The 13,056-nt window shown below is 49.1% G+C and overlaps 1 protein-coding gene across 2 annotated transcripts in view; it reads left to right on the top strand.

Moving 5' to 3' along the window:
* LOC120848907 overlaps positions 1 to 13,056 on the top strand; it is a 186,331-nt gene that overhangs the window by 83,854 nt on the left and 89,421 nt on the right. For both annotated transcript variants that reach the window (XM_042288329.1, XM_042288330.1), the window contains 2 exons: positions 3,329 to 3,835; positions 11,624 to 12,267. In XM_042288329.1, coding sequence (XP_042144263.1) covers positions 3,329 to 3,835; positions 11,624 to 12,267 — 1,151 coding nt within the window. The remainder of the gene's footprint in view (positions 1 to 3,328; positions 3,836 to 11,623; positions 12,268 to 13,056) is intronic.

Raw genomic sequence — 13,056 nt, 5'->3', positions numbered from 1 at the left:
AAACATTACTTTGCCGTCGCCACGCCAATAGAAGACATTTGGGATATAAGCCTAACCGTCACACATTCTCGTTTTGGCTCCCCTCTATTTTTTTACTGGTTACAGGTTGAAACGTTTTACTATTTTGTCGTCGCCCATACTGGAAGTGACGACAAATCAAGATGGCGGCGCCCCTGTGGAAAATGTCTATACAAAGTTTTAGTTTATTGCACCTTTTATTTTTACTTTTTAACGTTTAACTTCACGAAATTTGGGGATGATTGTACTGCCTAAAAACATCTTTGTGAAAAAAAAAAGTTTCATTACACTTTGTTTTTTTGGATTCTTTGTGCGATTTGTAGTACGATCGAATAACTCTCGAGAACGTACCCTATAGCTATAGTCACCGGCCTAACAGAATCTGGAGAAGGCGATGTTGATGTATGAATCAAAAAAAAAAAAAAAAAAAAAGAAAGAAAAGAAAAGAAAAAAAAAAGAGAAACAGCGGCTTGACCGTCCGTCGGCTGAAGCGGCCGACGGACGGACTAGGTTTGTTTGCCGAGTATATGGTTGAGACAATACCAGGATTTTCAGATTGCGCCGTCATCTTATTAGTTTTTTGTTTAATATATATTTCTAGGCATTCATTGCCTCGGTCTTGAGGGTTCGTTCACAACGACAGCTCGAGTTCTTCGTCTAAATGTATATGAAAAAAAGTGGCGACAAAACAAAATTGTTTTGGTGAAATCGGCAGCTGCTTGGGATGAAAGAAAAATAAAAGGAGAAAAGAATTAATTGGTGTTGCCTAATAGAGGATGCTTATTCCTTTCTCCGGCTGCGATTCCACGAAGTTGAAATTAATGTGACCTGTCAGAGCAACGAGTTCGGGCTCTGACAAGTCACGTGTTCTTTTGAGAGGGAAACTGAAGCAGCCCTGTGTTTGAGTACAAACACTCGTCTTGATTTGCCCTCCAGGATCAGGCATATCGAGAACATGTTTCAATTTGGTGCACGGAGGCTGCAGAGAAATCTGTCACAAAGTACCGCAGAAGCCCCTCCTTCCCGGAGCGTTACGTCATAAAAGGAGTTTTCGGAATCTTCGCTTTCGCGCATCTTCAGCAGCTATTAAAGCTATGCACGCATTCTTGCCATCCTCAAAACAGCAAAAAAAAAAAAGAATTATAAGTGTGAGCTTTTTAGCCCCGCAAAAGTCCATGTCACGTGTTCCCTTTCCAGCCAGTCACAGCTCGAAGCGCTCCCCGGGTGTCGTGCTCCTGTAGCCAGTTGTATAGTAATGGAAGCTGTCTGCGGTTCATTCGCTGAAGTCTCCGAGTCCGCACACGGGAATAAGTTAGAAGACGCGTGCCGGGAAAAACAACAATTAATACCTTTAAACTGCGCACTTTTGGAAGTCACTAGTTTGAAGTGTTTATTGGGACGTCGTGAAAGCTGGCTACGGCTCGGAACGTCGTGACGAATTTTAACTTGCAAAAAATAGCAGCTGGCTGTACGCGTTTTTTCTCGACCCGTTGTTTGCATCATACTTCATTCACTTTGTTGTGAAAGGTTGAATTACTAGGGTCACTGCAAGTGGTATACTCGACGTTTTCGAGTGGGGACCGGGTTTTATCGGGTAGAGAAACGAAAGTTATGGTGATGTGTCCTGCGCTTTTCTTCTTACTCTTTCATAAATAATTACGTGATTGATATGCTGTTATTAAAGTCATGTGTACGAGTCCCCCGTGCGAGTGATTGGGTTAGTTGGCGATAGCAGAGCGTCAAAGACACCGAGCGTATGCCGAGCTCAAGTTCGTCTGCTTCTTTTTACAGGGGTTGTGGTGACTTCAGAACACCGAGCATCTGATTGGCTCTGATAGAAGGATAGTGGGTAGACCTCAAGGCAGCTTGCTTTGAGGTCTACCCCCTATCCTTCCATCAGAGCCAATCGGAGCTCGGCGTTCTGACGTCGCCACAACCCCTGTAAAAAGAAGCAGACGAACTCGAGCTCCACGTAGTGACGATGCACTTTTGAGCGCTGACTGATCGGCTTGGTGGGATCGCGGCGTTGGCAGCGGTCCATCTTTTAAAGTGAAACGGGCGAACCGCCACGTCGCCGCGTAGGCTTTCAACATTTCGCCTTCTCTAGATTCCGTCTTGCTTTTAATCGTCGTTTGTCTCCTACTCGGCCCTTTCGTTCTATCTGTCTCACGCACTTTCTAACCGTCACCGCCTCGCTTTTAACCCATCCATTGTTCGCGGTGCGCGAGTTTTCGCGTTGTGACATCGCTGATTGCTTTCGCCCGTCGACACTTTGTTCGCGTAGAACCCGCTCCCTTCCCCGGCAGTTGTGCACAGCGTTCGGCCACAATGCGGCATCACATCGTAGTTTTCGCGAACCGAAAGGAATTGTCCTCTCGTTGTAGCTGTATGTATCCCGCGTACCTCAAAAATGTGAGAAAGCTTTTTTTTTTTTTTAATTGTTGTTTCGTTTATAGCTTATTCTTACTGTTCTGATTGCATTTAGACTCATGTTGAGAAGCAGAAAGCGAGCCCGCACTTTGGATCTCGGTGCCGTTAAAGTTGGGAGTATAGTCTTCAACAATACGAAAGACCCATTTGCCGAGGCGGGTTTTTGCGGTGGCGTTTCAGACTTTTGCTAGAATGACTTTATTTTTAGAGAGGAAGTGAAAGTATGACAGAGGCGCATATATTCTCTCACCCCAAGAAATGCGGGCCCGACCAAGCCGACTCTACCAGAGCCGCCTGAAACTACTGTAACTTAGTGTTTTTGACTGTCATAGTATGATTATTTTTTTATTGCGGTAAAGTTCCCAGGGATGGTACACCCCAAGAAATCCGGAGCATCCTTTGTCTATATAGGCGTATATATAGATAGGTATAACTCAGCAGCGTCCTTATCTACATAAACCTCATATGTATAGACACGGAAATAAGTACTCTGCGCCGTGGCACTTCAATGGGCATGGCCTATGTGCGTGAAACGTCATCCTTGGGCTCTCTGAAGCGCTGTTTGAGAAAGTAGAGGCTCTATACAAGTCACTGGGCCTTTTCTATTGGTTCAGCGATTCCTTGGAGTGTATGTGCCGGGTAAAATTAAATTTGGTACCCCCCCCCCCCCCCCCGCCCCCGCCCTCCCTCTCGTCACCCGTCCGCCGCCACTCGAGAATCCCAAAATGAAGTTTGTCGCTGTTATTAGTATCAATGAAAGATGTGTTGTCCCGTCCCCTGTCTTTACGTATACAACTCTTTCTAAACCTACATCATTACCAACGCGCTCACTAACAAGTATATCAATAACTAACATGGAAATATTCTTTCATCTACGCAGACATGGAGCACAGCATCCAACTGGAGGACGGCAGCGGTCACTCGCCGGGCCGGCGGCGAGTCCTGTACCAGCAGACGAGGTTCGCAAACCGGCAGCAGCCGCCGCCACCACCGCCGCCACACCACCACCATCACCACCACAACCACCACCACCACCATCACCAACAGTCCCACCAGCCGCAGAGGCGGCGCCACCCGCAGCAGATCAGCATCAACGGCGGTGGCCCGGCGGTTGAGGCCCCGCCCACCAGGAAGCCCGTGCCGTCCCCTCCCGTGCCCTCGGCCGTGGTGACCCTCCTGTCTCCCGGCGGCCTGGTGGCGACGGAGGCCCGCGTGGCCGTGTCTCCGAGCCCCGTGGCGCTGGACTCGGCGCTGCCCAGCGACAGCGACCACACGCTGGACCAGCACAGCTCCGAGGAAGAGCTGGAGGTGATCAACAACAGGGCCGGCTCGGCCGAGAAGCGCAAGTGGTCGCAGGCCAACCAGAGGAGGGTCCGCGATGCCAGAGGTGGGTGCCCCGTAGCGTCTGTTCTTTGGCACTGTGGACACGCGCAAGTACAGGGAAACGCGCCGTACATAACAAGGGCTAGACCGCATGGAACGAGAACTAAAACGCTCACGGAAGGGGTGACATTACACAAGAACGACCTTAACCACGCGTGAAGGATGCTAAAGCGCACCTTTTCCACAAGGGCGCAGCCATCTTAAATGTCGTCACTTCTGGTATGCGGTAAAACGTGTGATCTCCCCACGCCGCTGGAACGTGTTTACGAAAAATGCATGATTGTGACACATTCTTGTCGGAAGAATGGCTGAGATGTCAGGACTCGAACAAAAGCGCGTATGTACGAAGGCACTCTAGCCGACTCCGACGAACCTCAAACACGTGCATCATGCACACGAATGTGTCTATGGCGGGCTTGCAGTCACTCCTGCTTGCTTCATGAGCCGCAAGACTACAACAAGCCTTGCAAAGGGTACTTCCGCTTGCACGGTGCACGTGCTTGAGGTTGACCAGCGCCAGATTTTGCTGTTTGTCACTCTCTGCACCGTTCACCCTTGAGCTGGGACTCCAACCATGCCACAAGTATGAGAGCACGATGTCGCTGCTTTCAAAAGCTTTTCCACCAAGCGAGTACTCGCGCTAGAAATGCACATCTGAAAGCTAGGAGCACGGGTTAGCTCGCGCTTGTAGCTTTGGCTGCAAACTCGTCTTAAAAAAATACTGCAAAAAAAAAAAAATTTTAGGCATATATAGGACTTTTTTTTTTATATTTTTCTACGAGAAGAAAAAAATCGCGCAATATTCACGCCGTTAGACGCAATCTAGGTGGAGGTCACGGCCCGCTCTAAGTCCCTCCCACAAATCAGTTGCCCCGCTCTTTACTACTGGATTGGCTTGGCTGCTCGGCCGAACACGCTAACAAGCCTAATGTCTCCCTTTCGCGACATCCGGCTTCTTGTCTGTCGTCTGACAACACCTGTTATTTATGCGAGCAGACCCGCGGCATCTTCCGGTATCGTCTGCCTATTTCAGCACAATCTATCGTCGTCTGCCATGCCCGAAGTACGCGGACGTGAACGCTGCCCGTCGGCGTCCGTTTTCGCGCTCGTTCGCCTGCTATTTCGCCCCTGTCTAAAAACGTTAACAGCGCTCCCAAGACACGACCATGAAAGCGGCGTTCTAGCGTTCCACCATGCACGAGCCACGGTCCAATACAAGCGGCTGTCAGCCTCACTTGATGAGCAATAAAATGGAACCGAGAAGACTAAAAAAGAAAATCAACAATATAAATATGCTGTCGTTTCACGTTTTTTTTTTTTTTTCGCGTGGCATCTACGAGCAGGGTGAGAGAGGGGTATTGCCCGCGATTAAAACGTGACCAAAAATTATTCGCTTTGGCAGGCCAGGTGTACTGCAAAACTTGAGCTACTTGCCTTTCGAAGCAAAATGGCGGGAACGTACCTGGACTAACCTGATGTGCGAGCCGAACGCCCGATGGCCTCCAGCCGATTGGCTCGCAAATTCTTACCCGTATTGAAACCATGGTCGCGATCACGACGCTTAGCCCCGCTACGAAAACAAGCTTTCGCTCAGTGCTTCCGAAGGCCCGTACTTAGCTGTGACAGTTGTTTGCTTGCTGCAGACTGTGTCGGTTGATGAGATCTTCCTCTAAACACCTGCGTGAACTCAAAATGACCCGCACTCATAAATAAATAGCCGAGCTCAACGTTCGCTTAGCACTCCGCTAACACCGGCAAGCCATGTTTAGTATCGTTTGAAACCGAGGCGGAAAGGCAATCCCGAGATATTTTTGCAAACAATATTGACTCTATCTAGATTACTTGTTTCTCAAAGATAAAAAAAAAAATCGATGAAAACACTATTACGTCACATAGATTCGAATTTACTACCAACCTTTCACACGTCAGTCATCCCTCCAGCTAGTGAGAGATGTAAGCACGGGGCGGGGCTTAACGGGCTTCGACCTCCACATTCTGCACCTAAATCGCGTCGGGCGGCTTAAATATTGCATTAAAAAAAATTTGTTTTAATATTTTTTCTTTTCTTTTCTAACTATACGTGTTTAAAAAAAATACAGTGTTTTTTTGTTTTTTTTAAGGGGTGAATAGGTCTCGGGAATAATGGGCCTCGAGCTTTGAGTCTCGTTTAGACAGTTGCGTTTGACTGCGTTAACACTGGTTGCGTGGAGCTGTTGCAATGGCCACCCTTACGACGATCCAGTGGGGTGGCGCTGTCCTGCACGACGCAACGCTGTCGACGCAACTCTGTGAACGAGCCTTTACGCTTAAAGGGGCCGCAATGGTGACGGTATCCAGTCGCCATTGCCAATTTCGGTGAGGTTGTGGAAACTAAATGAACAAAAAAAAAAAAAAAAAAACATTGTTTTTTTTTTGTTTTTTGTTTTTGTTTTCGCGAGCTGAACTGCATGCTGCAGCGCGTCCTTGAAAAGAACCGGATTTTTTTTATTGGTTGTTTGTTCTCTTTTGGCAAGCTCGAGCGGTAGGTACAAAGCGGCCAGGGGGGCTTTTGTGAAAAGATTGCTCCCGAGCTTGGGGACAGGTTCCGTGGACGCCGGTCCGCATAGACCGCCCGTTAGCCTTGGCAGGCGCGGAGGGATCGGCGAGGAAGCGGTCGGAAGAAGCGATCGAACGTTGTTGTTATTGTTTTCTCTCTCGAAGTGTCGCGTTCCATAACGCTCGCTCGGATAGCAGAAAACGATGTGATCGGACATCCGCGATCCGAGATGCAACGCAGGAAAAGCATCGCCAAGGCCGTATACTGTAAGAGAGATATCAAGCAACGCAAGATTGCGGCGTTAGACGATCATACCGCCAAAGGAGCAAGCCCCGCCGCGCGTGTTTCTTAATAATCTGTTAGTAAGCTCTGTACAACCGTGCACGTTTTTTTATTGTACACAAGCCTGCAAACGACTGAATATTTTATAAAACGCATAAAAAAAGTATCTTTCATTTGCCACATATTTTATTTTGATACGAGAAGTGATTTTTAAACGCGAATATGGCCTCAAGCGGTGGCCATATTGAACGCGCATATGGCGTCAAGAGTGGCCACGGTGCTTGAGGTCAAATCAGACGTGCGAACCCGTCGGTCACGTTCATCATGGTGATCGCACTTGCCAGGTTTACAGGCGGTGAGCTTTTCGCCACTCTAGCGAAATAGTGAGGGCGCGCTGCCCAGGCAAAATGGCGGACGAAAGGAGGTCGTTTTCGTCGTTCAGAATGCGGACTGGCGCAGATTCCTGGACTGCAGCGTAAAACCAGTGTTGCATTTCAAAGCAAAGCGATTTTTCGACGGTAGAAACCTTCTTCTAGTCAGTGGGTAGGAATGACACGGCGGAATGATAAAAATAATCACTGGAAACGATGTTTGTTTCTATGCTGCCAACGAGAACCAAGCAGCGATAGCAGACGACAGAGTCGAAACGACCTCCTCTCCTGAGTTTCTCGGCGCTGTCGCTACGCGGCGACGATTTCGTTGGAGTCGCGAATGGCGAGTGCTGCTGTGTTTACCAGTCTGTTTCCGTCCCTAGTTTTCTGCAAACTGGATTTCAGGTTTTCAGCAAGAAATCCAGTTAGATTTCCAGTTAGCGAAAAGTTGTACTGTTTCGATTTTTTTTTTTCGCTCGGATCGTGTTTTATTTTGATATTGGTGGGCGTTACTCAAAACATCGACTTTTTTTTTTCGCCTCCGCATATTACCGCGAACGCTCTTATCCGCTGCGATACAAAACCGTATCGCTCTTGCCTTTTACTAGGGCAAGGCAGTCGATCGATTATCGTGCCGATTAATCGATAATCGCGATTCAGTTTTTTCACCGGTTAATCGATAAATTTTTGACGAAACTAAAGGGATGAAAATTTAACTTTCACCACGCAGACGTGAACGAGTACGCGTGTATGAAAGAAACAAAAAACTTTAGATGTTTGCCCTAGGGGCGCAATGTTTTACTTGAGACAATTGCAGAAGGTTTCAACTTGTCCCGCCCACGTCAACTAAGTTCGACTGTCCGTTTACGCAGCATAAACTGTTCTGAATAATCAAGGGAGGTCGATCTTGCCGGAAATGTCAACAAACCTCTTTGCCTCATGCAGCTTAAGTAATTATTTGTGAGCGTGCGTGTCTTTAAGCTGTTGTCAAGTACGCATATAGGTTGATTCGAAATTCAAATTGTATGTAAAAAAAGCATTTTTAAATGTGCATAGAAATTAACGAGACCGGTTAATCGATTAATTAATCGATTAAAATGTGGCGATTAATCGGGTTAAAACTTTTAATCGACGCCCAGCTCTACCTTTCCCTCATTTCAACATAAACACGTCATGAAGTCGATCACTGTCATCCTGCCATCGCCTGGCCGGGAAATACCAAACATCGCAAGTAGGGCGATGTTCGGTGAAACCTCGCATCACGAAGTTTACGATGTGACTGATTGTACTAGGATTTCTTTCGTAACGTCTGTGCGACCACCGAGAAACAGCTGGCAACCCAAGTAGACCCTCGTGTTCGACGAAAGTTCGCGACATCCCTACTTGCTTACGAGGAGAAAGCAGACATTCACTTCCCATCTACGTGTATTTTCAAATTGTTTACGCGTCAAACTATCTCTACTGTAATAAAAAAATAAAAAAAAAAGACGGACAACGTTATGACCGATTATTTCTCCTACATAATGCGTGGCTTTCAGTTTGTCTATGCTGTAAAAAAAAGCCTTCGATTCAGTTATACATAGTTCCATGTCGAGCTGATAGATGGCGCCAGGGTTCCGGTGCGTTCTCTGGTCGGAAGCGGTCACAAGCGGTCCTACGCATTCGGTCCAAGGCTGGTTCACACACCATTTGCCGCTGCTTAGGACCGTGTGCCTTGAGATATCTTGCGTCGATAGAACCCACTGGCGCCGTCTAGCGAGTTCTCGTGGGCCACTTACAGTTTTCGTATAGTACCGCCTATCTTGTTCGCACACCATTCTTTTTTCTTGGCTCGAAAAACTTCTGACAATGTTATGAACGACCAGTTCTCTCGATAGTACGTACACATTTGATCTCGCAACGACCGCAAGACCTCCCCTTCGGTTTATTGAAATGCAGTTCCAGAGTCGTCTCATAGATGGTGCCAGCCGTGCCAGTGTGTTCTCTGGTCGTGAGATGTTGCAAAAAAGAGCTCAGTTCTAAGCAAGGCCAGTTGTGTGAACTGCTCTTCTGACTCAAATGGAAGACCTTTAGGGTGGTAAAATATAAATCACCTGGTATCTTTTTTTTATTTTTTTATTTCTTTTTGTTACGGGGGATTGGTTAGGGCCGGCATTCGGCTTTGGCCTCCAGCCGAAAGGAAACGGAAGAACGTAGTGTGGGGACCGCGCCCTCCGGTGGCGTGTGCGTGGCTCGTGAAGCGGCCCGCAGTGGGGCGGCAAGGAGGTGTCACGCCTTTTCCGCTACCGGACCCTTTCCCGGCCCCGTGAGGTGAGGCCTTGTGGGCCCCCGTCCCCCCCCACACCTCGCGAGAAAGGCGTTGGCGGCGCGAGATGCACCGCTGGTGGTCCACCCTGACCGAGAGTCATCTGCGGTTCTTGTGCTCTCTTCCATTTTTTTTCCCGGTATGCAGGTGGGATGGGGCGCGATAAACGGCGACTGAAGGAAATGACGGCCTTTAGAACATTCGGGCAACTTTCACCAGCTCTGCGCTCTGAAGACTGGGTTGAGCCCGAGACAAGAAGTACGAAGCAAAACAGCTGATCATGGACTCGCTCCTTGACTACGTCGGGTCAGCGAAACATGACATCCCTCCACCATGTCTCACCTCCCCATCTCGCATCCTCGTCAGATGACTGTAGTCAAGCTGTGTCGGTCTTTTTTTTTTCTATTGAAGGGAGGAGGCTGAAGCGGTCTTGTATTTGAAGAAACACGCTTAAATCTTCACTTGGCCTCCTCAATCTCGAATATCGAAATTAATTTTTTTATAATTTGGCGCATGGGGGCTGCAAAAAGTGATTTTCAAAGTACCGCTGAAGGCACTTGTTCCCGGAGCGTGACGTCACAAAAGGAGTTTTCGGAATTTCCGCTCTCGCTCATCCTCAGCGCCTATCAAAGCTACACGCGCGCATTCTTGCTCTTTTTAAAAAGGGCAGAAAAAGACGTCACCAGTGGTGGCAGTGCGGGGGAATGTAGCTCCAAGCTTGCAATGGCACGCGCGGCCCTCTCGCGACACGCTTGGCGGTCCAAAGATTCAATTATGACGTCACGGCTGGTTGGAGCTTTTTCGTGTTTCCTCGGGTTTAGTTACCATTTTCGGGGAAAACGAACGTGACATTCAGATTCACCGTATAAAACCGCTAGAATCAACCTCTATCATTTTTTTAAGGAAGTGTTTCAGCTTTCCTTCAAAGTTACTACGAAATGAATGTTGAGTTGGGATGGACTATCTTAGATTGGGAGTGTACTAATCGCATATCGTTGAGTCGGACAAGAGAAAACTAGTGCACGAGGGTAGAAAACCAAAAGCCTGCTTTTCGGTACGAAACGTAGAAAAATGTAACGGACTATTTCTTATCTCCTTTCCTTCGGAAACTCTCCGCTCTTTAAGGGGTATTCACACGAGGGAGAAATCCCGGGGATTTCTCCCCGGCACGCGCGCATCACGAGTTGAAAACGCAAGGCTTTTGCACATCGCAAAGCCTGACGTTTTCGTCGTTGGATGCGCGTGCCTCGTGTGAATACCCCTTTAAGCACGTCAGCCGTACCCAGCTCACGTATTGGACGCGAACAGCGCGTCACTCGGACGTATGCGTTCCCCAACAATCAATTCGTGGGCGAATATTTGCATTCACGTTCGTGGCCAATGAGTGTCGTGACGGAACTTATCACTTGCGAATGACAAGTTTTATGGTGTGCTTAATAGGCACGGTGGGAACTTGGAGTCATCGATCATCGCGACCACGTGATTTCTCATTTCGCTTTATAGTATGGGAGGCAAGCTAAGAAGGAAAAAAGCTGAAGAAAAAAAATAATTTCATTGTCCCTTTGATAAACGTATTATACTACTACACTGTGTGCAAAACCAGCCCGATTTTACCCACACCAGGTGCACAGAAACCAATTTCGGGAGGAGTGAAGCGTCTGCGCATGGGCAGGGCCGACAGCAGCGACACCGTAGTGGCGTGACGTGAGAGAGTTAGTCGGTCTATACACGGCGCTTCATTTTTTGGCGGACCTCGGCGGATGCTACGGACCCTCAGAAGCCAATCAATCCAGCGCTGCGAAGGCATCGCGTGACCACGCGCCCGGCGCGTCGATGTGCCCCTCCCGAAGGCCACGTGACACTCAGCCGGCGTTGGATTGGCTCTTGCGGCTCCTAACGTACGGTGTGGTCCGTCATAAGGTCACACGGAGTAAATAAAGCTTCACGCGAGGCCTAAAGTGTTGTTCAGTCCTGTTCACACAGAGCCGACCGTCCGCTAAATTTTGCCGGCTACCGGTCCACATACGCGGCGGCCTATACCGAAATGCGTCAAACATGACGGATTCCGGCTCTGACTGAACAGCACGATGGGCTCTGTGTGAACAGCACGATTGGTAAGCCGTTCGTGGCCGTAACTTTGATGGTGGCTTTGACGTCGATTGTGCCCGGTATCTATGCTTAATTTATTTAAATCTGTTATAACGTTTCGTGGAAAATAAATACTTTTATTTTAGCTTAGAAATTGCCTGTGACGTCGGTTGTCCCCAGTATCTAACGGTGTCCCTCCTGTCTCCGCAGCCTCGCTACGCCGAAGTCGTTCGGACGGCGCCGGAGGCGACACCTCCTCCGAAGACGAGGACGACCTGGTCACAACGGGCGTCGACGACGTGCGGGCCGGCGGCGGCGGCGTCACGGGCGACGACGACGACGACGAAGAGGACGACGACGACGTGGAAGTGCGGGACCTTACGTGGAGTCGGGGCGGCGCCGCCGTCGTCCTCAACGGCGCCTGCGCGGCCGCGACGACCAACGGAAGCTTCGCCAACGGCGTCCACCGCGGTCGTGCCGGTGCGGTGACGGCGCCGATGACGCCCGGCGGCGGCCACACGACGTCGTCGTCCCACCGGTGCATCGTGGTTCCTCCGACGCCCGTCGAGTTCCGTGCGTCGCCCCCGCTGCACGTGCATCGGCCCTACAACGGGTCGCCCCCGCCCAAAGTGTTTCACGCCGCCGCAGCGTCCGGCGGCCTGACGTCGTCGTTGGGGTCGTCGGTGTCTTCGGGGGGAACGTCCGCGCACATTCCGGCCTTCGAGGTGTGCGCCGTGTCGCCGCGCAAGAGGCACCGGCAGGACCGCGGGGGTGGGACGGCCTTCGGTGTCTTCTCGCTCGTGGACGGCGGGCCCGTGCAGAGGCCCTGCCTAGACTTCGAGAAGATGCAGCAGGTGAGTTCTTGTCTCTCTCTCTCTTCCCCCGGCCATTGTTGCCAGATTGGGTGGGGTGACGCCGTGGGAAATGTTCCTAATTTACCCTAGGGAAAAGACGAAAAAAAAAAATATATATATGATGTTTTACAACCGTATCGTGACCTGTAACACGTTAAATACGTTGTACGTCAGTTAATGTCGCCGAAAACTTAAGAAACGGTCCGCAACCAATGAAATTGGAGCATTGGCCGATAAAAAGGAATATCGCAAAAACAAGACATGTAAACATAATAAGTGACGCCATTGGTTCTATGGGTCGAGGATGAGGGATGTGCAATACGCCTTCAAGCTTTCGCGGATCCGTTAACCCTTACTTGTTTTCTTCGCGATTTTTTTTTTTTTTTGTTGTTTTTTTGTGTTAAAAAAATGAGGGAAAGGGGGGGGGGGGGGTGGTTGTAGAGATAACTCAGCCGGCACCGCGGAATGCGCGCCATCTGTCTGGCCGTCACCCTACGGGATTAATGGATGTTTGTAGAGTAATTTTGACTTGTCCCGTTTTTGTTTTCTGTTTTTTATTGTTTTGGGTCCGACTTTCGTCTGCTTATATGATCTCTCCCTCTTCGTTGTATTTTATATATCACCACGCATTGCTGAGATCCAGCCTCCCTCCTCCGAGAGAAACTCTCGAAACAATATGAAGATACATAAACATTGTCGGCCATTTTTTTTCTCGTATATTCGTATATATATTTTTATATCCTCGTAATGCTCGCTCGGTCTATTCTTTATTTGAACTTGGCTTCCTTC

Source organism: Ixodes scapularis, unplaced genomic scaffold (genome assembly GCF_016920785.2).
Source record: "Ixodes scapularis isolate PalLabHiFi unplaced genomic scaffold, ASM1692078v2 PGA_scaffold10__122_contigs__length_95168666, whole genome shotgun sequence".
NCBI classification, from domain to species: domain Eukaryota; kingdom Metazoa; phylum Arthropoda; class Arachnida; order Ixodida; family Ixodidae; genus Ixodes; species Ixodes scapularis.
Note: the sequence above shows the minus strand (reverse complement) of the source record. Positions and strands in the feature narration are given on the sequence as shown.